This window comes from Dermatophagoides farinae, chromosome 3 (assembly GCF_024713945.1).
Source record: "Dermatophagoides farinae isolate YC_2012a chromosome 3, ASM2471394v1, whole genome shotgun sequence".
Taxonomy (NCBI): domain Eukaryota; kingdom Metazoa; phylum Arthropoda; class Arachnida; order Sarcoptiformes; family Pyroglyphidae; genus Dermatophagoides; species Dermatophagoides farinae.
The window spans coordinates 2,611,524-2,639,523 of NC_134679.1; the positions used below are offsets into that span (position 1 = coordinate 2,611,524).

Sequence of the window (28,000 nt, forward strand, 5' to 3'; positions counted from 1 at the left end):
TTTCTCTGTGACAAATGACAGAAACAGAATTATCAATAGTAGTTGTTTTTCTTTTTCAAAATAATCATGTCGAAAAACGAATGATGTTTTGTCATTCCCATGATGATGATTATTATAATGATTTGAATCCATCACACAGTGATGATATTAACGTAAACGAAACGAATATCATATCGAAAACCAAAAAATGTATGAAAACCACAAAAATTTTTTTGTAAATCAACAAACCACTATGGCAAATATCATTTTCATCATCATAATCGTTGATGGTCATTCTTCATTCCATTAATCTAGACAGAAATAAGAGATTTTTTTTTTTTACTTTTTTTGGTTTCAGTTGGGTTCAGCCTACAAGACAGTGAAGATAATTATGATGATGGTTAACAATAACAACAACAAAAGTGCAAACAATCATGATCGTTATCGTTTTCATTGTCATGATTATCATCATCATCATCATCATCATCATTGAAGAATATATGGCAATTAGCCAAACAGAAATTTTTCCATGATTTTTAAATGTAATCGATTCCATTCTGAATCCAAACTAAACAGCAAAAATGGCAAAAACAAAACATGTGATCAGGAATAAGAAAAAAGTGTAAAGTTCTTTTTTTTAAATTCTGAAACACATGACGAATTTTTCAATTTCAAAGAAAAATAAATTCGTTATATTAATGGATCTTTTGTGAATCGAATCAACTTAGCCGTCGATTACTTTAAACAAAACAAAAAAACATGAAGAAAAAAAATTCTGCTAGGAATCATCATCATTATCATCATCATATACCGCTGTTCCGGTGTAAAAATTTATTTCGCCAAGTTTTTTTTTCATTTCTTTGAAAACAATAATAAGTTTTAAACGTAAATATAATATAATGGTGAACACAGCAGAAGTCGATGGGTATACACTTAATTTGTTCCAAACAAAAAAAAAATCAACCATCATCTGCCTGCCAAAAGCAGCACATACACACACACACACTTTGTATTGTTCCATTCTGTCAAAAGTGAAAAAACAAAAAAAAAACGAAAGAAAGAAAAATAAGTACGAAAGTACGAAAATTGAAAATATAAAGTGGCAAATTTTCTTTTTTTTTAATTTAAAATTTTTTAAAAAAAAATTTTCGTTTTCTCTTTACTGAATATATATATATGTATATTGTTCTGCCCTCACCAACACCACATCCGTTACAAATGTCGTTCACACTCACACACTCAAATCTAATCTAATTTTATTATTTTGTTAATTTTGATTCTTGGATTTTCTTCATTCATACCAATTGTTGTGATGTTCATTATTATGCAAAAATTTGTTATTATATAAGTGAAAGTACAAACAAATTACTTTTAACTTTTTCTTTTTTCATCTTCTTAATCGATTGATGTTGGTTGGTAATGAAGAATTTTCGCAGACTGTTTGGATTTTTCCTCCTGGTGATATTCTGATAATAATATGCTATGATTGTGTTCAATTCTAAATTTGGTTTTTTTTAAACGCCATTCATGAACAATATTCTACGATGCCATTCAAAATTGAAAATCTGTTTTTTTTTTTTGGTAAAGTTTTGAATTAATGATAAAAGAAGTTTTTTTTTGTTTTGTTTTGCTTGACTTTCGTGCGTTGAAATCTAATTTCTTAGAATTTAGACAAACAAAACACACTACTATATTGAAAAGAAGTTTAAATTCAATTTTATCAAAGTTTTTTTTTATATTCGTTGGTCATTTTGATCCAAAAAAATTGTGATTCAGTTTTATTGTTGTTGTTGTTGTTGTTGTCTTCGTCACTATTGTTGTCAATTTAGTTTGTTGAACATTTTATTTTGTCAGGAAAAAATGAATTGCCACTAAACACTGAAAACTATTTTATCTAATTTCATCATTCGGATGATTTTTTTCATTTATTTTTCGATCTTCGATGTTTGTTTGAATTCGTCTAGGTTTTTTTTCTCATTTCTAATTCTATCGGCCGTTATTTCAAGTTTTCTTTACGTCGGATCAAAGTTGTGGAACAAATCCATCTTCCTAAAAAAAATAATGGTATTTGACGACTACCGCAAATAATGTAATGACAAAATTCCATGCATTCAAGAATCCTGGAACATTACCACTGCCACAATCGTTTTTGTTTTCATTTCTTCACATTGCAATTCGTCTGTTCAGAACACACACACACACACGGAGTAAACTTATCCGGCATCTCTTTTTTCATTGAATGCTTCATAGTCGTTGATTCACAATGTTGCATCTACCCTAGATGGTCCTACAAACCGGCCATACAAGCACGGGATAGAACATTTAACTTAGTCAACCAGTCAGCCATTCAGTTGAGAATCGGCCATCATCAACATCATCATCATCATCATTGCTTCTGTTCCAGAAATTTTTCTTCAATTCAATCAAAAGCGGTTGAAAAAAAGCATACAATAATGTATTGAAAGTTAGTTATCATTTTTTCTCTTCACTTCGATGATTTTTATTCATCCAACATCCTTTTTTCATCATTGATCATTTTGTTTGAGAATCCACCATTGGAATAACAACAATGGTAATAGAAGAAAAACAGTTGACCGACACACAACAGTTGAATCATCATCAATGACAAATGTTTTTTTTGTTGTTGCTGAATGAATAAATGAATGGATCATTGGATCATCATCACGGTTTAGATAGACATTATAATCTTGGACATTCTTCAACTTTTAGCCACTAACATCATTATCATATGTTTGAATGGACAAGCTGGGTCCTATACAACAACGGCAATCGAATCTTTGAAATCTAAAGCCATTCTTCTCATTTGTCTCTCCTATATTGTGTGTGTGTGTGTGTGTGTGTGATTTTTGTGTAATTTGACTATTTTTTTCTGGTTTTATTTCTTATTTTTTCTGTTGCTTTTTTTTACAATTTGTTCATTCTTTACATGACTTTTCATTCATTCGCTTGTTATTTGTGCTGGTGTGTGTATATGTTCAGCATTGTTCTGACAACAACAATAACATACATCTAAAGAAATCACGACCAAAGAATCATTTGTTTGTCACCAACAGAAATGAATGCAAGACAATTCATTTCAAATCCAACAATCATTGTTCATCGTCGTCATCATCGTTTAATGATCTTTTGTGGTTGTTAAAAGTTTTTGCCTGAATTTGCAGTGTGCTTTTTTCCATCATTCTTTATTCAAGCTTTTTTCTTCAATTTTGACCACTGATGATGCTGAATTTCAATTGAATACGAAAAAAAACGAAATTCTCAACATCAAAAAAAAATGGCTCCAAAATTAATCTATGAAACAACATTATTAGTATGTAGTTCATGTGTTATATTCACCGGTACAGTTTCGGCTGTATTACTCATGTTAATATGGCCACAAGATCGAATACTTGGCCTCAGTACTCGTCTGGTTATTGGGGTAAGATTCATCAAGTTTTTTTTTGCACTACTTACTTTTCACTCTTTTTTTTAATAAAATTTTGTTGATTAAAAAAAAATTTCCTCTTAAAAAAAATGATGGATTCTTATTTTTTTCCATTCTCACTAATGTACTAAAGATTAGATTTTGTTTCCTTTCGTGTTCTATAGATGTGAAATGAAATTCCCAATGAAATTCGATTTTGTTTTTCTTTTTTAATGAAAAAACAAAACAAAAACAAAATTACATTGCGTGTCTGTGCGTGATGAATTCGGGCGTCAAATTTTACTCTACCTTTTCATTTATTCTGTGTGTATTTTTTTTTCTTTCGTTAGTTGCCAATATACATCAATTCACTCTAATTAAAAATGTACTTCAAGTTTTCTCTTTTTCTATGTTTTTGATCCAAGATTTACTCGTTCAATATTGGTGTCTATGACTGATTGATTATAGAATAATAAATAAAATTAAAACGAGAAAACAAAAAAAAACCAAAACCTGATAGTTTGCTTGAAAATGTGTAACAAACACGGAAAAAACAGTATATGATTTCATGGCCATCGGCTTCTTCAAGTCAATCTAATTATTTGTCAATTCTCCAATGGGAAAATATTTTGCTTCTGGTTCATCAATACATGTATACATCTCATATTCCTTTTTTTTCTGATGCTGAGATTTTTCTTTTTCACTTTCAATTCTCTAAGGTTCTCTAAAACCGTTGTATTGAGGATATTCATTATGTTTGTTGAATGAATGAATGAATGAATGTTTGTGGATCTTCATGATGGATCGACACATTCTGTTTCCATTTTCCAGCATCATTGTAACTAAGTTTTCGTTATTTCCATTATTATTGTTGTATACCTTTTGTGTGTGTGTGTGAGTAACAACTGTGTGTTTGGCTCTACATTTTCATTCATTTAGCATGTCTATTAACAAAAATTTAACTTTGTTAATTCTCTAAGAATAAATAACTAAATGAATCGAATTGAATTGAAGTGAATAATAATACTAACACAACAAATAAGTCACGAAGTAAAAGTCACGGAATTTTTTTTTTTGTTGTTGTTATTCTCATCTTTCATTTTCTTTGCTATTTTTTTTTTCGTTACCAATTCACCATTTCTATAATAGAATATTAGAATTATCAACCAAGGTAAATAAATGGTTTCATTTATTTAATTTGATTTTGATTTTGTGCCAAATAGAATGCCAATGAGAGATTCATATGACAACATTGTATTTGTTAGAAATTTAATAATGGCAAATTATTGTCTTACATGCACACAAACACCTAATCAGTTGGATAATGATTAGAATATACACATACAAATCAGGCCGGATTTCCAATTTTATAATATTTTGATATAAAATTCAATGGAAACCATTTTTTTTTTCAACCAAACAAACACAGTATTCCCGAAGGATATTGTCATTTCTTTTTTTTTTTCAACTTTTTTTTTGAATTCAAAATAATAATGATGATGATGATGATGGTGATGACAATAATGATTTCAGATTCACGAATATAATAGAATGAAATGTAACCATTTTTTTTTTGTTCCAAAATTCTAAAATAAACTAAATAAAAAAAATTCTTCATGAGACTTGCAATTTTTGTTTCATTTATTAGAATAATCCAGTAAAAAAAAAACGGCCTAGAGGAAAAATAGTTGATGATATCATAGTTGTTTTTGTTGTTGCCATCGCATCAATGTTGTTTGGTGCCCGATTGTTTGAAATTTTTTTTTCTGGCAACTTTTTTCTTTGAAACAGCCTAAAATGGAGTGAAAAAAAAGTCTTGTTTGTCTCTTCAGTTGTTCATTTTAAGAATTTTTTTTTTTTTTTTTGTTTTGTTCTCGATCTTTTGGTTACCAAGATGAATTGGATGAAAATTCTACTTTATTCGGAAGTGATGGCAGTATAGAGAGGAAAAAGTTTATCGTCTATTTAGAGTGATAGAAAGAAACAGAAGATGTGCACATATCATCATATGAAAATCCTAGTGAAACTTTTTTTTGTTTCTGCATTTCTCAATTAATCTGGTGTATATATGATGATTCCATTATGTTTTTTTTTCTCTCTGGTTTCATCCATTTATGGTTCATCTGGTGTTTTTAATTTGCTATTACTAATATATAGTGCTCGTTTGTAAATTATTTCATCGTTGTTTTCGTAGTTACACCTCAACATTTATTATCCACAAATAGAACAAATAGAATTTCGTTCAAATTAGTTATCATCAAAACTTGAGTGTAAATTCCATAGTTTGAAAAGAGAAACAAAGAATAATAAAATAAGGCGATTGTCGATGGCATCTGAGAGAATAAAAAAAACAAAACACACACACACACGCAATTGTTAATTGAGTTTTGTACATTTTTCTTCTTGGAAGTTTTCATTTTATTTTTTTTTTTGCTTCGCTTTTTGAAAAATAAAAATAAAAACAAAAGGTATTTGATGGACAGGAATGAAATGATCATATAATTGCACAAAAGAATGAGAATTTCAGTTTAAAGAATTTCGATTATTTTTTCCTATTACTGTATTTCAAATCCATTTATTTTGTTGGGTACAGAAATGTCTGACAATATTTTATTGTAGTATTTTTTTTTTGTTTTTTGGAAAATTGTTTTTTTTTCTCCTTTAATATTTTTCCCTTTTCTCACTTAGTTTGTACATTACCGTGCTAGAATTTGTTTTTTTTTAACAGCAACAATTGAATCTCCATTATCATTATCATCATCATCATCATCATTATTGTTATTGTTGTTGTTGTTGTCAACGAAGCTCTTTTTCTCTAGATGTTTGTAAATAATGTGTAAAAGATAAATACGACTATACTATCATCAGCATCATCAGAATTCAGTTTGTCGCAAAAAAAAAGTTCAAAATAAAAAATGCTCGTTTTCAGCCAATGTTCATTTACTCATGTTCATCTGATTGTTCTTTCTTTATTTATCAATGGCAAGTAACAACATTTGTTCATTCACAAAATAGAAACATTAGAAACAAAGTCTCATCACAATGATGTGTGCTATATTATAATACCCATATCAAACTTTTAGTCTTTTTTTTTCCAACATTCTATACACTATTCTGATTGTAAATGTTTGGCGAATTAGATTCTATTCGATTCTTTTTTTTTTTGTTTTGTTTTGTTTGGCTATGATTTCGTAATCATAATGTCAATATCTTTTTTTTTCTCGTACCATTTTTCAACGATAAAAAAATAAACGTAAAAATGATGAAAAAAAAGATGATTAAACGATTCGAATTGTGTGTGTGTGTGACAAATCTAAAATCGAAATCAACAATGTGAATCAAAACGATAGTTGTTTGACAAAAAAAAAAAATAATCAAGATCCATAAGTTTGAAACGATACCATTTAAATTTGATTTTGATTCCAAAAATGAAATGATTCGATGTTTTTCTCCAGCACTCATACAGACGGAAAAAAAGAAATCAAACAGATAATGTTTGTTCAATTCTTATATGGACTGATTTTTGATCATATCATGTGATAATAATGGTACATTTTTTTTAGAACAAAAATAAAATGTTATAATTCACAGAATTGTTCCAGAAATATAAAGATTATTTTCTCATTGTCCGATTTTTTTTTCTGTAGTAGAAATAAAATACACAAAAATCCTAATGTGTTTGTATCCTATACTAATAGATCTAAACGTTCAATTTTTTTGCCATATTGGTAACATATTTTTAGTTGTTCCAATAAAATCATCATCAAATCATTTCAATAATCATCACTACATCATTACTTTCAAATGATGAATATTTAGACAATTTTTTTTTCTATTGCATATTTTATTGAATTTAAAATTGATTTTATTTCATTTTGTTAGTCAATAAAGAATTTTTCGTTGATCGAAATCCGATATATGGTGTTGCAAAAAAAAACAGAATAAAATTGAAAAATGATTATCATACCAAATGCCAAGCCTATTACCGTTTTTTTTTCATTTCGAATAAGAGCAGGGAGCAAATATATGGAAACGATTGATTTTTTTTTCTTTGGGTGTGTGTGTGTGTGTGCTGGTGAAAAAAAAATTGAAATCGGTCAAGCGGAATCTTGGCCAAGCCAAGTCTATCATCATCATTAATATGATAATATTTTATTGTCCATCCATCCTCCCAGACACACACACACACACACACACATGCACACACAAACTAACAATTATTCAATACTGGATACCAACCGATCCAATTTCAATGAAATCGATTCTTTTTAATATATCCTGGCAATCATATTTATGATATCGAAATTCTCTATGGAACATTCGTCTCAATGTGTTTGTATTGTTTCGAAATTTTTTTTCTGATATCAAGAATGAACAAAAAAAAAATTCAATTTTGAATAATGATAATATTTTCTACAAACAAATAACAAAAATCTGAACAAAATTGAAATGTTTTTTTTTCGTCGTTGTTGTCTGCAAAATTTCAATTCATTCATATTTCAACGTGTTTATTGTTATTATTGTAGTTGTTGTTGTTGTTGTTTTTTTGTTTATTATCTATTATGATATGAAAATTTTTTTCATAATAGAATGAGTCAGAATGTAAGCAATGAAATTGTAGGAATCAGCGTTTTAGCTTGGATTTTATTTTTTATAATCTGAACATTTTGATATAATGTACATGTTGTTGTTTTGTTGTTGTTATTACTCTGTTGTGACTATGATTTGTGTGATTCAAGTCGAGATTTATTAATATTTACGTGTATAAAATGAAAACATGTCCATAATGAAAAATAAAATAAGTGAAAACAGAATTCTTTTCCGGGGGCAACAAACAGTGCATTCAGTAGACACACACCCACACAACTGAACTGTTTTTGTATGTTTAAATATATTCAATGTGCGTCTAGAATACAAAAGAGTTCTGAATTTTTCTCATTGTATTTGTTATATACGGACCTTTTTTTGAGAAATAAAGCTACAACAGAATAAAGAGAAAAAGAAAGAAAAAAAATTGTTTGAAAAGAAGATTTATAACCAAAGAGAAACTAAACAGAACAGAATAACCACTATTGCGACGAAAAAAAAAATGAATTGAATACGTTGAAAATTCTATTGGAGAAAAAAAACGTCACAATGAATCAACGGAATTCACAACATTATCGATATTATCATCATTGGTAAACAAATGTACAGTGATACCTTGATTTACAATGGTTGGTAGAATGGTGTGTAGACAAAATGTCCGAATAAGTGGAAATTGAGATAAAATAAAAAAAATTTCAATAGAAAATGAAATTCTATAGAAAAATCATATGCTTCGGACAAAGAAGAGAAGAAGAAGATTTATAAGTACATCTATAGCATTGATAAATGCTAAACAAAAGTGAAAAACAAATATTGCAAATTTCTAAATTGAAATTCAACAGAATTAACTGAAATGAATGAATTAGATTGAAATTGTAATGATGATGATGATGATGATAACAAGACGAATGGTTTAACAATTCATACATTTGATTCAAAGATAAATGAATGAATGCATGAATAGCGATGAAATCTTTTGTTTTGTTTGTTTCAAACACATAAATGTATGGACCATCTTCAGGTTTTTTTTACAGGGAATCTTTTTTTCCTCTTTCAAATTGTGACCATAATAAATATTAATAATACCTAACAACACAGTTGCATTTTGGTGAAAATGTTGATTCTATGAGTTTTTTTTTATATTTTTCTTGCAAACTGGTTGACCAAAATCTTTTGTCGTTGTGTATGTTGGTGTAAGTGAAAAGCGAATTTTTTTTTCTGCAGACCAAAAAAAAAGAAAAGTTTCTGACCAACTAACCAAACGTTGGAAATTTTTTTTTTTTTTTTTTTAGATATTCCCACCGACTATGCTTATATCATGAATCTTTTTGTATTGGAAGGTTTCGTTTGGCGGCAACAAAAAAAAAATCCAGAAAGCTTCCTACGGTATTTCAATCATTAATCTAATATATCCATACGATTATAACTATTGATGATACTTTTTTTTCATGTAACTCGATTATATCATCACTAACTAGATGGAACATTCCGGAACATTGGAAATCGAGAATAATAATAATAAAAAAAAATGAAAATAAAACAAAAGTCGCCGAATCTTTCTGAACACAGCAAAAAAGTTTTTGTTTAGATTGGAGTCAAATAATTTTTTCTTTGATACTATACTTTTGTCGTGGATAGTGAAATTCTTTCTTCAATATTTGGAATATAAATACAGTGTGAATATATATCATAAGAAATGATAGATAAAATCAATGATTTTTTTTTCGTTTATCGAGTATCAGTATTTAATATAAGGTGAACTTTATATGATTTATCGTAATAAATTCTTATAATAGTATCCAAGAATTTTTTTTTCTTTTACCGATAGGCTGACACATAAATATAGACGACAACATTTATATAGTCCAAACGAATCGTGTTGAAAATTCTTGCCAGGTACATTTTCTTTTATTCATTATTCTGAGAAGAAGAGAAAAACATATAACTTAATTAATCCCAATGTCCCAATGCTTTGTATGTCGAATATATATTATTACATTTGGTTGTACCATTTCATTGTTGATTAAGAAATCGAGTAATTTTTTAAATTAATTAATTACATAACCTAATTAGAGAAAGTCATCATCATTATTATTGTCTTTTGTTTTGCGTGCTTGTTTCTTTCTTTTCTTTTTTTTTTTTTTTTTTTTTTTTTTGTTCTGAAAATGTATTAATTTCATCGAAACACAAACGAAAGAAATTGAAGAAATGAAAAAGAAAAAGGAAAAAAAAGACAAAATCCCTGAGGATATCTACAGAACAAATAGAGAATTAAGCCTTTCGAAAATTTGGATATTAAAGTCCATATATACCAACAAAAACAGAAGAAAAATATAAATAATTGATAATGATTTAGTAACGGACATAATCAGTGATTTTTTTTTCGTCAGAAAAAAAAACAACGCGATTAACATGCAATTATTTTTTATCAAGAAAATTGAAATTGATACGTTTTGTTTGTTTTTTTTTCATGTCAATTTGTATCCTAAATTCATTGTATACAAACAAATAGAACCAAAAAAAAAAAAAAAGTCTTAAACTTATATTTTCAACGTAATCTTTGATTTAATACAAACATTCATTCATATTGCAATCGTATTTACAAAGAATAAAAATGTGATGATTTGATTTCTTTTGAGCCAGATTCGATTCGACTGTTTTCATTTATATTTACCATGATGATAAGAAGATTTATTATAAAAATCTGGATCGTTATTATATTTGTATATTTCGATTGATTGATTTATTTTGCTCTCACTATTTAGTAAGAGAAAGAAAAATACTATTTAGTTTCTTTTTTTTTCTTTACATTTCTCATGAATATCCATTGACATCATAATCATCTGTTGTTGTTCGAGATTCTGAGCTTCTAAGAATCTAGGCAGCCAAAATAACGACATTCATAATCATCATCGACTTGGTTATTGTTTTTAGAAATTTTTTATTTTCCAGTTATTATCAAGATCGTATGGCCTTCTTTTCGAAAGGAAACTCATCCTAAAAAGTAAATTCTAAAGAAAAATGAAAATAAAACAAAAATAAAATTTTGGCTTTTATTCAAAAAAATTTTTATTATTGTTGTTGTCGTTTCTACGAATCATCATCATCATCATCATCATCATCATATGATCTATGATCATCATCGATGATTGTAATATTGTAGTTTTTCAAAATCATTGACCGAAAATATATTCAAAGCATGAAAATATTTGAATTTCAGAATCGATCCATTTCAAATTCGAATGATGATGAATAATAATAATAATAATAATAATAATATGAATCAACAATATCATGAATTTGCTGAATTATTTTTTATTCTTGACGATACAATTCTGAACATAATCATAATCATCATCATCATCATTGTTGTTGTTGTTGTCATCGTTGTTGTTGTTGTTTTTTTTTTGATAATGTTTTTGATGAACAGATGAAATCATCGATTGTATCGAAAACTGTCTATTTGCCGAGAATTGTTTGGATTCATGTGTGATCTTTATTTTCGTATAAGCAACACAATAATGATATAGAATAGATTTTTTTCTGGTTTGACAAACTTGACAAAATCTTGTCTATAATTTTGTAACATGACATCATTCTTGTAGTTGTTGTTGTCTGATCGTTCAGGCCAAATGTCTAATTTTTTCTTCCGTATTGTTGTTCGGCTATCGAGGTTTTATTTCAATCATTCTTTACTTCATTCATGATTTTTTTTATCTTGTTTTCTTGTATGTATTCATATTGATGACATGACCGAAATTGAGGCGAATTAATTCAGGAAGGAAACTTGGAATAAATTAAATCATCATCATCATCATCATCATCATCTTGGTTGGCCTTTTTTTATTCTTTGGTCTTTGTCGCTGTCATCATCATCAACATCATTGTCTCGAAAATAATGGCAATGATAATCAGAAACAACAACCAACGAAAAACATGGAAATGGTTTTTTCTCTCAAATGAAATGAACGATGAAAAAAACGTTGATTAAAGATGTTCAGTTAAAAAGTTTCAAGAATCGAATTGTAACGATGACACTTATTTCATAACTAAAATTCATTGCCTTGAATCGAAAGTCAATCCTTCGATTCATTCATTGCTCACCATTAATTCTGGAAACTAATTTATGACGATTAATAACGATATATAAAGCTAACGATTTTTCTGGTTCTGTTCAAAACTCGATGATCGTAAATAGAGAAATTATCGAATTCCCAAATGAGACAATCAAAACTGTACTGTAAAGCACCAATGGAATCATTTTTCCACTCACAGAAGAAAGAATGAGTATGAGAAAACCAGAAAATAAAAATATCGAAATCAAAATTTATCGATCAGATTTGTTGATCTGACGATTTTTTTTTCACTCACTACACACACACACACACACACGGTAATCGAAGTTTCATATTTGGCCTTTTTGTTTTTTTTTCAATGAAATATTTGTTTAACAAGATTGTTCGTGATTACGAAGCAAACATGAAAATGTGCAAAATCAAATGGTTCATTTATAAATAAATAATAATCGTCATCATCATCATCATCATCACCATATATTGTTTTGTTTTTTATTTTCTGTGGTTTCAATTTCTCTAACTGGAACCAAACCAAAATTCTGACAACAGAAACGAATTGAATATGAAACAACACACAAAAATGAAATATTATTTGTCATAGTTGGCATATTTTTGTTATTGTTGTTGTTGCTGTTGTTATTGTTTAGTTGAACAACCAAACTCAGCGTTTGTAACTTGAATATTCCGTATGACAAAAAAATGGATCGAATCGTGAATGAATAATGAAACTGAATGGCCAAAAACTACTATGCTTAGAATTGTAACTCAAAACTCTAAATTCAAGTAAGCATCTTTCTATTGAATTTGGAATTATGAAAAACAATAAAAAAAAATTTTTTCTTTCTTTCTTTCATTTCTGTTTGGTTGTAACCATGTGGAAGATTTTAAACACAAAACCAAATTTTATGGTAATCATGACTATGATAATAGTTGTGGTCGATCCTACTGAATTTTGAAACTTTTATTTTTCATTGATGTCATCAAATCCACCACCACCACCACCACCACCACCATCCAACCATTCAAATAACTACAAACATACAAACAGGAAAAAGATTTGGATTCAATGGAAATAATCATTTGGTTTTTGTCAAAGAAAAAAAATTTATTGTTTCATTTTTTTCAATATATATATGTCTCGTGTATATTTATATTGACAGATATTAATATTATCGTCAACAAACGACAAAAAAAAAGAAACAGATGAAAAATGTATTGTTTAAAACTTTCGATTCTTTCACCATTGAATTATTATTATTTTCTGCTTGTTTGGTTTAGAATTCAACAACAACAACAAAAAAAGTTTTTATAATTTTTGTTTTTCTCGGAAACTTTACAATTGAATATCAGCTCCAAGTTTCCAAGATTTTTTTTTTTTGAAAAGAAGAAATGACAATTCTCAATGATTGTTTTTTCTATGGAGAATTCTACAATTTTTAGTTTTTTGTTGTTGTTTGTTGTTGTTGTTATTATTTTTTTTTCTTGGCACCCGGCACAAAATCAAATTGTCTGTTATCTTTGTCGTAATATAATCGTTTTTGTTGTTGTTTCATATTACTGTAAATATATAAATTGACATATATTTCAAAATGGGAAAAAAAAGTATATTTAAAGTTTTTCATCATCATTCAATAAGCAGCATACTTCAACAACGAAGCTTGTTAAACTGTGGATGAACTGTGTATAGAGAAAAAAAATGTGAATCTTATTTTTGTCCAATTTTTTTTTGATGGAAAAGCCGGTAGAAGAAAAAAAAATTCAACCAAGTAAAACCTTTTTGGCATACTTATAAATGCAAAAAAAACCTTTATAATTCAAGCCGTTGTGTTCACATGTGCTGAATATATGCTGGTTATAACAACAACACAACCACATCATGTGGTTGCATAATGCATTAAATAAATTTGGTGATAATCATCATTCATTTTCAACGATGACATAATTTTATTCGGTTTCGATTGGATCGTGTCAAATTCTTTCAAAAAAAAAAAAAAATACACGATGTACATGATGATGAACTATGGATCTTTTCGAATGTTTTCATGTTTGTTTCTATACCCATAATTTTTTTTTCTTTCATAGTGAACATCACATTTCAGTTGTAGTTTCAGTCATCGATAATATTATTAAACAATAACGATGATTATGAAAGATCAAATTCTTCACTTATCTTTCTCTTTCTATGTTCACTTCATATTAATGTTGAATTAATATTATTATTATATAATCATTTTTGCCTTGTGACCCTTATTGCTTTCTGAAAAATGTTGGTATCATTTTTTTCCTATGGGGGGGTTCACATTACATTTTACATTGAGTGTTGTTGGTCTTTCATTTCATTCAATAAATATAATGAAAATGAAATTGAAATGATGGCCGAGAGAGAGAGAGAGAGAGAGAGAGAGAGAGAGAGAGAGAGAGAGAGAGAGAGAGAGAGAGAGAGAGAGAGAGAGAGAGAGAGAGAGAGAGAGAGAGAGAGAGAGAGAGAGAGAAAATTTTTTTCTGCCTTCCATTTTTTTTTGTAATGACAATGATGAAAGAAAAAACGGATAAATTTGACGAAAATATGGAATCTAATGGATCATTTTATTTTTGAAAGGCTATTCGGCTATATGTAATACGAATAATAATAATCAACAAAAACAACAACAACAACAATAAATGATGGCGACAAAAACAAGAACAACGATGATAATTTTAGGGTGACAAAAATTCTTCTTGGAACGCATCATCATATTTTTTTTGTCGGCAATTTTTTTTTTTTTTTTTTGAACGAATTTTTGTTTTCATTTGCCAATCTGTCTAGCATAATCAAATCAAATGAAATGAACACCAATTCAAAGAGGAAAAGAGAGTTTATGAAAGAAAAATAAAAAAAAACTTGGTCGAACTCGTCTTTTTTCAATTAAGACATTCTTTCATTTGTTCGTAATTTTGTCGTCAAACCAGAGAGAGAGAGAGAGAGAGAGAGAGAGAGAGAGAGAACAACCAATCAAATTGGATAAATGATTCCATGTATTGCCAGAAAAAAAAATCTCTTGGGAAGTCAAAACCCGGCCTGAGACAAGCCATCATCGTCATCATAATCACCGATCAACGAATGATGATTAAGAATGACTTAGAAAAAAAATCGGGCCAACTTAATTGATTATGTCCAATTCGTCGTGATCAATATAGCGAAAACAAAATGATAATAATTTATTAGAATACTTTCTTCAATTTTTTTTTCTTCACTCTCAAATAATACTAACAATTATTCTTGTTCCAACTGTAAATTTGATGTGAATTCATGTGAATTTATTCAATTGTAACAACAAGAATATAGTATAGTATAGTATAGTTCAATTATTCTTCAAACATTTCATCCATTTTTAGGGTGACAATTGGAATTTTTGATCAATTTCATTATCATCAACTATTCATTGTTGAAAAAAAATCCTCTTCAATGATGAGCTGAATTTGACGCCGAGTTAAAAATTTGACCGCATTTTTATTTTTTGTTGAATCAAAACTAAAATCAACCAACCAAAATAGTATCATAGAATCTAATGATAAAAGATAAAATAGTTGAAGAACCCAAGTTTTGACAAGTCAAGTACTTTCCGATCGAATCGATTATAAATGATCTTGAATCTTTTGGGCTGAGTTTCTTATCTCTCCCCTTCTTTTTCTTCTTTTCCATTTTATCAATGCCATTTTGTTCCAATTTCAGTTTCCCGAAAAAAAACCATTCTCCTTAGACGATGATGATGATGATATTGATGGTGTTCCATAACAAAGAAAAAAGAGGATGAAAATAAAAACGAACCGAATCACATGGTTTTTTTTAACAGGCTAACCAGTATTTCGGTCGTCGTCATTGTCGTTGTTGTTTGAAATCTTTCCATTTTCATGCGTGTGTGTGTGTGTATGTGAATGTATGTGAATGATTGTAGCAATGAAAATGATGAGATGAACAACGAAACAAAAATACTCTAAAATGCTTTTGGAATTATATATTTAACCATTTTCTTTTGTTCATTTTCAAGTAGTAGTCAAACAGTATCCTCTCTTTCGAGTTTTTTTTTCTCTTATTCTCATCTTTTCTTGTTGATAGAGTATAAAAATAGAGAAAATCTATGAAGAGAATGAAAATTCTTTCTTTCTTTTTTTTACTCGCATTCATTCTTAGCTTTGATCGACAGATTAATTACAGTTTATAGTAGAACATCTAACACCCTGATGATACTATCCATATACATACGTACAGAGAGAGAGAGAGAGATACAATGATGATTAAGAAAATAAAACAACGAGAATGAAATGAAGTGTTTTTTTCTGTTTGTTGTTGTTGTTGTTGTTGTTCTTCATCCATTCATTTGACCCCCTCGTCCACACACTCCCATCACTTGATCATCATCGGGAACTGATAGTATGGGTTAGTTTTTTTTCTGTTCAAGATTTTGTTCTTTCTTCATTTTTCGATCAAGTTTTCATACAATTTCTCTATAGGCAATGAAAAGCGGTGTCAAACAAAATGAATTTATACCCCATTCTCCCAAAACGGACAATCAGAGAGATTAATGGTCGTTCTCTTTTTTTTCCTGTTGTTATTTTTTTTTCTTTTGCTATTATATCTTATAGTATAGTTAATTAAAGTACAAATTTTTTTCTATTCTTGAATGTCGAAAAAAAACCTTGTTCATCATCATCATCATTACTGCCATTTTGGAAATTATCTGTTTTCATTTACCCGATTATCATCATCATGATGATCATCATCACCATCATCAAAAGAATGAGCATCAATTTTGTTTTTCATTTTCTTTAAACAATTTAAAAAAAGGTTTTTTTCTTAAAAAAAATCTTTATAAATCTGTCAGTTAAAAAAACAATAGAAATCATGAGATTTCAAATGTAATTATCTATCATTTTTCAAAAAAAAAAAAAAAACAATTCTGTTACAATTAACTCCCCATTTTTTTCATCTTTCATTCCATTATTGATTATCCTGTGTATCACTACTCTATCATATGTAATGGTAATTTATATAAATTCTAAAAAGAAAAAACCAAGTGAAAACCAATTTTTTTTATTCTCCATTCTTTATTGGTAAGAAACAAATAGTTCGACCAAAAAACAAGAAAAATTGAGAATTCTTGTTTTTTTGTGTGTGTTTGTGTGTGTCAGAAAAATTTAAATTCAAATTTCCATAAAATTACGTTATGGAAAAAAATGGGAATTGGACCGGTTCTGTCTTTTTTTTTTTATTAAACAACAACAAAAACATTTAAAGTTGGATCATCAACGATTCTATGAATCATCTCTTTCTTGAAACCATTTTCTCTTCATACTTCTAACTATCCATTTACAAACAAACGGGGTGAAAAAAAACCAAACTAGAATTATATGCCAAACAACTGCCTGACTTGTCATAAATTTAAATATTTAAATGAAAAATAAATCAACTCTTTCTCCACCGTTCACAACATGCACACATACATACGAAACTCTTTTTTTTTGTTACCAATCGATAATCATAGATAGTATACATACACACACACACACATTAGCTAAAATCTAACCAAGAGTATATATTTCTGCCGACAATTATGCTAATCAACCAATTTAAAATGAGCTTTATAGTAGAGTTTTATTTTCATTCCATTTTTTTCCCATTCAGATTCATTTATATATGAGTAAGTGTACAAATTCTGTGGTGTTCAGTTAACGATGTAGAATAGAAAATTAAAAGATTTTAAAATAAAAGTTATAACAGAAACAACAAAAATAAAAAAAATTCGTCATGTTTTCTATTGTCCATGAGTCCATGTTAAAATATCATCCAGACTCAAACAATTCATAATGATAATATTATCTTTGTTGATAATAATGATGCTATGATGCAATGGCAGTAGGGAAAATTTTCATTTTAACGCTCATTCATTATGTTGATTTTGATGATTTGTGTGTGTGTGTGTGTAATACTGAGAGAAATAGAAAAAAAACAAACACTTTGATTATGAACATCATCATCATCATTGTTGTTGTTTGCAACGAAATAATCATATAGCTCATGCAAAGAAAAAAAAAATAATAATCCTCTATAATTTGATTAGAAAAAAAATTGCCAAATAAAAAAAACTACTACAAATCACAAACACACAATTCAAATTGGAATGTTTTTTATGTGTGTGTGTGTGTGTGTGAGAGAGAGAGAGAGAGAGAGAGAGAGAGAGAGAGAGATTACGGAATCCATTTGGAATATATTTATTTTAATATATACACAAAATGATGATATACATTGTCAAATATTATTGAATCATACATCCGATAATAAAATGATTTCATCGGATTTTTTTTTCTTTCTTTTTTTTTCTTTTTCACTATATGCTTTCAATACAAATCAATTGACATCTTCAAATATTTTCGTAAATCTTTTAGTTTTGTTCTTGTTGATTTTTTTTTCTTTTTTTTTTTTTTTTGCTTAGTTTCTCTGGTTTTACACTATTCAATTTGGATTCACATTCACACAAATATATACGTCCAATATAATTTTTTGTCCGTAATTCGCTACAATCTTTGCATTTCTAATTTTCTCTCTATATTCAATGAAATCTTATTTTTTCTCTGCTGATTTTCTTTCTTTTTTTATTCAATACATTATTATTATTCTCGATCCGTTCATCTTTATTGTTTTGAATTTTGTTTTTTTTTCTCATTCATTTGCTTCCACCATTATTGTGTATACCATTCATTTATTTATTCATTTTTGAGTTTCGTTTTTTTTGTATTCTATAAATTGTCATTCGAGAGCTCCATTGAAAAAAAAAATTCGGGAATGTTTTTCCATTCGAATTTTTTTTTGTTTTGTTTTGTTTCCACATCCCCCTTTATAAATCGACAAACATCAGCATTTTAATGGTAATTTCGATTCAATACAATTTTTTTTCTCGCTTGTTTATGTGTGGCGAGAATCTTAAAACCAGTGAAAAAAAATAACAATGTCTAAAGGGAAAATCTAGACCTTTTGAATCTTATTATTATTATTATTATCATCATCAGGACAATTGTATTTATTACATACATACATACATACAAACACAGGCAAAAAAAAATTCTGTGACAAAAAAAACCGAGAGCAATGATTCTCAAATGGTAAATCGAACGAAATGAAACGCAAAAAACAGATACCGATTGTGTGTCAATCTTCACTCGTAACAATTCACTTATGCATACACACACACACATACGCATAGTTTATTCTAGGTTCAATTGTTCTATGATCTCGTTTATTTGTCGTTAAATTATACCAGCAAAGGCAGATACAATACATTCCAAATCGATAAACGAATCGATCTTTATTCGTTTTTTTTTTTTTTTTTAGTTTCACTCGCTCATTTTTTGTTCTTATTGTTTGATATTTTCTCGTTTTTTTCTCTCTCGTCTTGTTTGGTTTTATTTCTATTTTCATAATAAATCCTATTTCGTGTCTTTGTTTCTCTCAGTTTTGTGTTTTATATAGAATAAAACATCTTATCACCATAATAAAGCATCCAAAAACCAGATGATGAGAACATTGAAAAATAGACGAATTGATTTGTTATGTCCACATGTAGACACACATGTATCATCATAATTAATATTTGATTTCTGGTCATCGTCACCACCATAACAACCAAACCATATCTGAATCAAATAATTATATAATGACATTCATGTTTGAGTTTTTTGATGAAATAATTATTATGATGATGATGATGATGATTGTGGTGGTTGTTGTGGGTGATTTGGTGCCCATTAGCCATTGTTTCACAATGAAATGTTATTAGAAACCAATTTTTTTTCCTACCATTTTCATTGATTCATATGTACTTAACGAAGCTGCAGCCGCCGCCGGGTTCATGTTTCCATTCACAGCCATCCATCCCAATGTGCACCCAATTCAGTTTTGATGATTCGTTTACAATTAATTTCTTTTCTTCTTTCTGATCTTTTGTCTCTCACTCTCACTCTCTCTCTCTTCCTGTATCCACTTGACGTAAATAATGACGACAAAAAAAATCAATAATTGAATCTTGCCAATGATAACGACCAGAATGGTCATGTCAGCCCTTCTAATTAAATTTTTTGTATTTTATTTTTTTTTCAGTGAATTGTCATTATTACCATTGACGATGGTTTTGGTTTTTTTTGTTTTATTTTTTTTCTCTCTAATCAATATCCAATATATTTATATATTGATAAATTGTATGATCAGAAATCGAAAGTTTATTGGTTATTATACAAACATATATACAATTCATGATCAGCTTGGATCAGCATTTAATTCCAAATGTTTTGTATTTTCAAAAAAAAAAAAACAATATTATCATCATTTTGATCTTGTCGTTCGTGTGTGTGTGTGTGTTTGGCAAAATAAATGACCAAATCAAATCGATCAAAAATTGATTTTTATTTTTTTTCCAATTCTAATCAGACGAGAAGAAGAAGAAAAAAAAGAGACATTGGCGTATAAAGAAAATGGCCTTAAAAACCAACTATAATTTGACATCGAATCATGTAATAAGAATTATAATTATTTTCTACATTCAATATGCTGAAACTATGAACTACTAATACTACTACTGAAGGGAGAAAAAAGTTTTTTTTTGCATTGAATTTTCCGGAACTGAATTTTTCTATTTTTTACAACTTTTGTTTTGTTTCCTCTGTTGTGAAATGAAATGTGAAAAGAAAGAGTTATTCCATGAAAGAATTTAATGAATTTTTTTTTCTTCAACATTCTATTTCAAAGTTTTTTCTTTGGGAATTTTTTTTTTTTGCAAAAAAAAAGTTTAAATACACGAATTCAATTAGGCATGATTCTGATGATGATGAATTTATCCGTTCAAATCATTAGTTTTATTTTGACATACACACGAAAATTGTTTAGGCAAATTGAAAGTTCTGAGACTTTTAAAATTCATTCCTCATAGTATGAATATGAATAATGAATTTGCAATTACTTTTTTTTTGGCTCTCTTGGAAGACGGGAAAAAACTCATCAAATTCTATAATTTCATGATGATGATGATGATGATGATGATCCATCCACTGAAACATTATTATCTATTAAATATTTCAAGAATATTTTTTTTCACACTATCCACCGATCATTATGTGTGTATTATATAAAAGCTATATGATGACAAATGAAATTAATGGTGATCACTGATCATCATCATCATCACCATCACCATCATCATCAGGATTTGAATCGTTTTTTTTATCGTTGATGATATAAAATATATGCTTAACGTGGAAGTCAATAGAAAGAAATAAAAAAAAATTTGGGCCAAACAACAACGACAATAACCGTACTCTCGGGACAGAATCTTTGGTGGTCAACAACATTTACAGTCACAATACTTGCATGAATGTGTGTGTAACATCAATATGATATATTCAAAGCACGTCGACTATAGTAGTCTGTGTTTGCAAGTGTTGAAAAAAAAATGTAATGAAAATGTAAGCCTAAAGTCAATGTCCAATAGACATACACACACAATACAATAGGGATAACAACAACAACTTCAAGACGATACTGATGATGATGCTGCTGCTATACCAAAAAATATTCAGACCAAATACTCTGTTTTTTTTACTGATGATCGGTTTTCCCCTGTGGTATATGCTGCGGTTTTTTTTTCGACAATGTATTACACAAACAAATGATGTGTGTGTGTCATGGTAATTTATTAACATGACATATCCATACACACACATATGGTGGACAAAAAAAAACTTGCAAATAAGGTTTTTTTTCGTTGTTGAACACATGAAATTCTATTTGGAACTAAAAACTATTATAAAATAGTTTTTTTTTTTTTTTTGATTGTTCATGATGATGACAATGATAATGATCATTTACATGAAATTATTTTTTTTTTTAAATGGCAATCTAGTAAATGCTAAAGCTGTGTTGTTCAGTATATGTTGATGGTGAAAACAAAATTAACGTTGACCATGATGATGAATAATGAATGATTTTTAAAACTTTGTTTTTAATAATCATTTCATTGGAAATAATTTTTTTTTATCAATCGAAAACCAATGATTTGAACACCATATATGATTTGTCATCATCAATTTGGTTTTAAATCATTCGATTCAATTGGATTAAGAAAAATCGATACAATCGATGTTTGGGAATAGAGACTATATTTCATTCAACTTTTAATCATTGTGTGAACTATGATCGCCAAAAATAAAAAAAAAGTTTTTCTTTTTTTTGCGCCATAATCTATGATCAATCTAATTGGATGATGTTTGTTGATTTTTTTTAACTGGTTTATTTTACCCTAATACATGTTTATCATTAGTTTAATTGGAGTTCTCTCTTTCTCTCTCTCTCTATTGCTTTTATTCCCATTATTTAATTAATAGCATAATCACTGTAGTAGTCGATTCATTAGTATATATCCAATCAGCAAATAAAATAAAACAAATCCATGAAAAAAAAAATGTATAAACCAGTAAACAACATCAAAAACAATGACCAAATAAATAATTTGTCTGATTCTTATAAGACATATAGAATCGTTTGTGTCTGTGTGTGGCTACAAAATACCAATTTATTGTTGCTTCCAACGGCATCTGATTCTTTGATTATACAATGTCTGATGATAATGATGGACATTATATTTGAAAGTTTGTTTAGCATTTTTCATTCTCACTCTCTCTCTCGTGTTTTATTTTGTTACAGATAAAAAAAAACGAGAGAGAGAGAGAGAGAATCCAACGGGGAGAAAAAAAATTGGATAGTTCCAAATTGGGCCCATTAATAGCAATTAGTTCGATCATTCATAGTATGTGATATCTTTATCATCATCATCATCGTGTATAGTTGTAATTAGGTTATTCTCTCTATCTTTGGATTGATAGTATAGTTATATGGTTGTTGTTTTTTGGTTTTGTCTGTAAATGTCTGTGTTTTTATGTGGTTATCGGTTTTGAGCTCTAAATCAAAATGTGTCATTTACACCACCACCACCACAACAAACACCGATAACAATACGCCATACGCACACTCTCCCACCCCCCGTATTTTTCGATTTATTTTCAGGCAAAAAAAGGATAGAAAAACAGAGAGAAAAAAAATCACTAATAGAAAATGAGAATTAGAATTTCTTTTATGATTCTTGCTTTTTTTATGTTATACACATTTATCGTTATCGGTCAACTGTGGGCAATCTTTACATCATTTTGATTGGTGGTTGATTCAAAGATTACGATTACTGTAACTTTGGTCTTTTTTATTTAGTTGTGTAAATTTTTTTTTTATTATTCTATAGTTCAATAGAATCATGTGTGAATAGAGAATTTAAAAATTCTTATGTTATTTTTGATCATGTATATGTATTTTGTAATAATGATATAATTATCAAGTTTTAAAGTTGGTTACAACACACACACACATACATACACAATGATGAAAGATAGAATTATACTGACAAGAAAAAAAAAATTTGGAATCGAACAAAAAAAAAGATTGAAATGAAAATAAGCAATCATCATCATTTATAATATCACAAAGTACACAGATTCGATATAAAAGTTTTCGATTTGTTGGCATATTACAGATTTTTTTTTTCATGAGAATTTCAACCAGAAAAAAAAATTCCTGACAACAAGCTCATGTTCAAAGCACACACACACACACACATATGGAAATAAGTACATCAGTTGATCAATTTGTTTCGATTAGAAAAACATGCCACATCCATGTGTGTGTGTGTGTGAAACCAGATTCTCGTTTTATGGTGGTAAAATCTTTTTTTTTTCGTTTGTTATTTCATAGTGTGCGTTCCCCTTTTTTCATTTCAAATGTTTAACTAAGAAAAAAAAATCCAATCTAAATCTTAAGCAAATAAACTTTGTGCAAAAAAAGAGAATGAAGAAAAAAAATTTTGTTTCTTATTTTGAATCGATTCGTATTCGATTACCCTGGTCTGTCAATGCCATACAATGAATGAATGAATTTTAAAATAGAGGTAGATTTGTTATGTTTGGAAATTTTTTTTTCGATATTTTCATTTCTCTTGAATTGAAAATGGAAAAGAAAAAAGAAAAATCTAGAATGTAAAATGCAAGGTCGATGTACAACCCACAAACTACAAATGTTACTGATTTAGCCAAACTAATGAGAATAGATTTGATCTTTTAAGTTAAAACAAAAAAAAACCAAAATCTTTCAAATTTTGATTTCAAAAATTTGATTTAAATAAAATCGTTTTGCTCATTTCATTTTTTTCCGATTCTTTTTCTTTAATTCCCATCTATCGATTCATGGCCATCTTTATCCAATCTAGCTTTGCGTTATAATTGTTGCCATCTTTAGTGTTGGATTTGTTGGTACAATAGCTGAATCAACACAGGCATTGATCATTTACGCATGTTTACTCATCTTATTTCCTGTGAGCGTTTTATTGGTCGAAATTATATTGAGGTTATCATCGTTATCACCAAACACGGGACCAACGATAACCACTACGAATCCTACATCTTCATCATCATCATCATCGTCATCCTCGTCAACAGCATCATCATCACCAACATCGACATCAACATCATCATCTTCTCTTTTAACGATTCAATCGTCAACAAATTCATCATCATCATCTTCATCATCACATTCATCATCCGAATTATCATCATCATCATCAATGCCTACATCAATATATTCAAATTCATTTACATCTGATTCATTAGCATCATTGAATCATTTGAATTCTTCAATATTGAAAAATACAAAAAATTTTCAGTATAAAAATAAACATCAGATACCCGTTCCACCATCATTATCATCAACAACATCACTGCCAATGAATGCCTTAATATTTCCCACACAATCAGTATTGCCTTCATACAATGAAATAACATTAGTAAAAGGAAAATCTAAATTTCAACAACAAAAATCACAATCTTATAATAGTGGTGGATATAATTTATCAAATCAAACAATGCTCTTGTTATCTGATCCAAAATTCATGTCACCATCATCATCGTTACCAACCAACGATGGATCATCTATTCATGTTGATGATGATGATGATAAACAACAAAACATGGCAAAACATTTGTCATCCATAACCAATATTACCAGTATTATAAAACGACCATCACCTAGCAATAGTGATATTGAAATGTTGAATAATAAAGAATATTCAATTAAAAATGAAATGGATCAAAAGAAAATTAATAAACATAATAATGATGGTGTTGGTGGTGGTGGTGGTGGAAAGAATTTATTATCAAAAATATTTACAGCATCATTGAGTCCAAAAGTCGAAACATCTATTGAATATATTCTGATTGGTATGCTTGGCTTTGTTCTTGTACAGATTGTTATCTCATATTTACTTGCTTATGAAATACGAACAATACAATCAGAATTAAAAATGATAAATTCATCTAATCATAGAAGACGTCGGCGTCGATTTAATCATGATGATTGTCATGTCGATGATGATGATGATAATCATGATAGTGATTTTGAAAAAAATGATGAATCAGAAATTATTATTCACCATAATCATCCACAACAGCAGCAGCAGCAACAACAACAATCAAATAATGTATATCAATTGGATCCAACTACAATTGAAACGGCTACTGTCTATGGTTTATCATTAGCTGAATTTGTACCGGTATCAACATCGGCAACAGCAACAACGACTATTGATCTAGTTGTTGATCCAACCACAGTATCCACATCAACAACTGGTTTTAATTTAATTTCAATGAATGATGTTTATAATAATTGTGAACCACATTATCATCAATTAAAAACTTGTATTATTGATCATGAAATTGCCATTGATCAAAATCAACATCAACATTATCATAATCATAATCAACATAACCATCATGAATCTGCACAATTATCATCATCATCACCAATGATACAAGTGCATGTTGATCCAGAAAATATGACTAATATTGTATGTGATAAACATAATCATCCACTGCAGACAAATTCAAATCAATTTAATAATAATGAATTATATTCATTATCATCAACATCAGTCGCAGCAACAGCAGCAACAACGAAAACAATAACGACAATGACAACGACATCATCATCGAATGCCGTCAATAATCAACAAAAACAATTATTGGCTCATGAAGATAATAATGTGACTGATAATGATTACGATGATGATGATGATGTTGATGTTGATAATGTATCAATGACAAATAATCATCAACAAACAACAATTACATCATCATCAACATCATCTTCATCATTGATTACAAATAAAAATCGTAAACATCGTACCGGTGCACCATTTCATGTAACATTCGAATCAATGCCAGAATTTTTTCCTGATAATCATCAATATCAGCAACAGCAACAAAAACATTATTCAAATCAAACATTACTATATGGTAATCAAGATCATGATACAATATTGATTACGAGATCTCCTAATAGTTCAACGGACCATCATCATCATCATCATCATTATCAATGAAAAAAAAATATTTATTTGGGCTGTAAGCCAATCTATTCTATTAACATTCATCGTGTTCATGTTTCGTCTGGCTCTTTTTTTCTGCGTGATGATTTACATATGGTATGGAAATTAGCATATTCAATTAATTGTCAATAATGTATAGATTGTAACAACAAAAATGAAAGATGAATAAATGAAAAGAATATCGAACATGTAATGAGAAAATTAAAAAAAGGGGTGTTATCGCTTCCATATCGCACAGTAGTAGTGAACTTGTAGTTTACTGATGATCGACCTAATGAAGCGAACCCAAATTTTACAAAGAAATAAAAAGTGACGACAACGATAATGTTTAAAAATTAAGAAAAAACGGAATCTTCATATATAAACTAATCGTATACGTCAAAATAAAGAATCTAAAGAATCAAAAATGACTAAAGCCAGCTAATCGACATCAAGAGAATGAATAATAACAATAAAAAATGAGAATTAAATCGCCGAATTAATTATGATTGTGCTGATATATTGTTAAACACACACACATGTACACATTGCTGTTGCTGCATATCTTGCAAAAAAAAACCAACAAAAAGAGGAAAAAAAATGAAAAGAAAATGACGGTGGTGAGGGATGTAAAAAACATTGCAATGTTAAAATGAAAACTCGAAATTCTGTTTTCATAATAAGCTTGAATCCGTTGTGTTTGTGTGTGTGTATATGTGAAGATATTATTATTGATGAGCCTAAATCACGGTTAAAACAAATGAATGAATGAAAAAAAAGAAAAGAAAATTTTCGTGTACATAGAACCTTGTTTATTGATGGTGATGATGATGATTTTTGAAACTGAAAAAAAGTGAGTATACAAAACCAACGCAAAAAAAAAATATTTTGGAACGAAAGCAAAAATTAATCATTTCTAATTTTTTTCCTTATCTTTATCCCACTTATTGTCGCTTATGGTCATGTTTTTTCTTTCTCTTCTTTATTCTTTAGGTTTGCTATTAGGTTCACCAATTCTTCAGTTCTTCATATTTTCTTTTTTTTTACAACCGTCCTAGGTCATCGAATTCCGATTCATCATCAAATTCCAGTCGCGTTTTTTCCAGTCTTCTTCGATTATTCTTCAACACTTTTGAGTTATTCCAATGGATTCACCTTATAGAATTCGAAAACTCACAATAGAAAATAAAGAAAACTTTAATGATGATGATCTTCATCAACTTGATGATGCTGAAATCTTTTTTTTTTCTCTCTCTCTCTCATAGATGATGGAACGGAGATAAAATGCCGAATCTTTTCTTTACAAATTTTGTTGAAACAACGACTAATACCATCAATGATGATGATGATTGTCATTATTTGTACATACAAAATGGATGATAGAATTTTTTTTTTGCTGTTTGAAATTTTTTTTTCTAATATATAAATAATAATAATAATAATATTACATG

The 28,000-nt window shown here is 28.5% G+C and overlaps 1 protein-coding gene across 1 annotated transcript; it reads left to right on the forward strand.

Moving 5' to 3' along the window:
- Positions 1-2,358: 2,358 nt before the first annotated feature.
- Positions 2,359-27,998, forward strand: LOC124494778 (uncharacterized). Its single transcript, XM_075728957.1, has 3 exons — positions 2,359-3,418; positions 24,399-27,402; positions 27,543-27,998. The coding sequence occupies exons 1-2, from the start codon at positions 3,275-3,277 to the stop codon at positions 26,562-26,564; spliced, it is 2,310 nt and encodes a 769-aa protein (XP_075585072.1). The 5' UTR covers positions 2,359-3,274; the 3' UTR covers positions 26,565-27,402; positions 27,543-27,998.
- Positions 27,999-28,000: the final 2 nt, after the last annotated feature.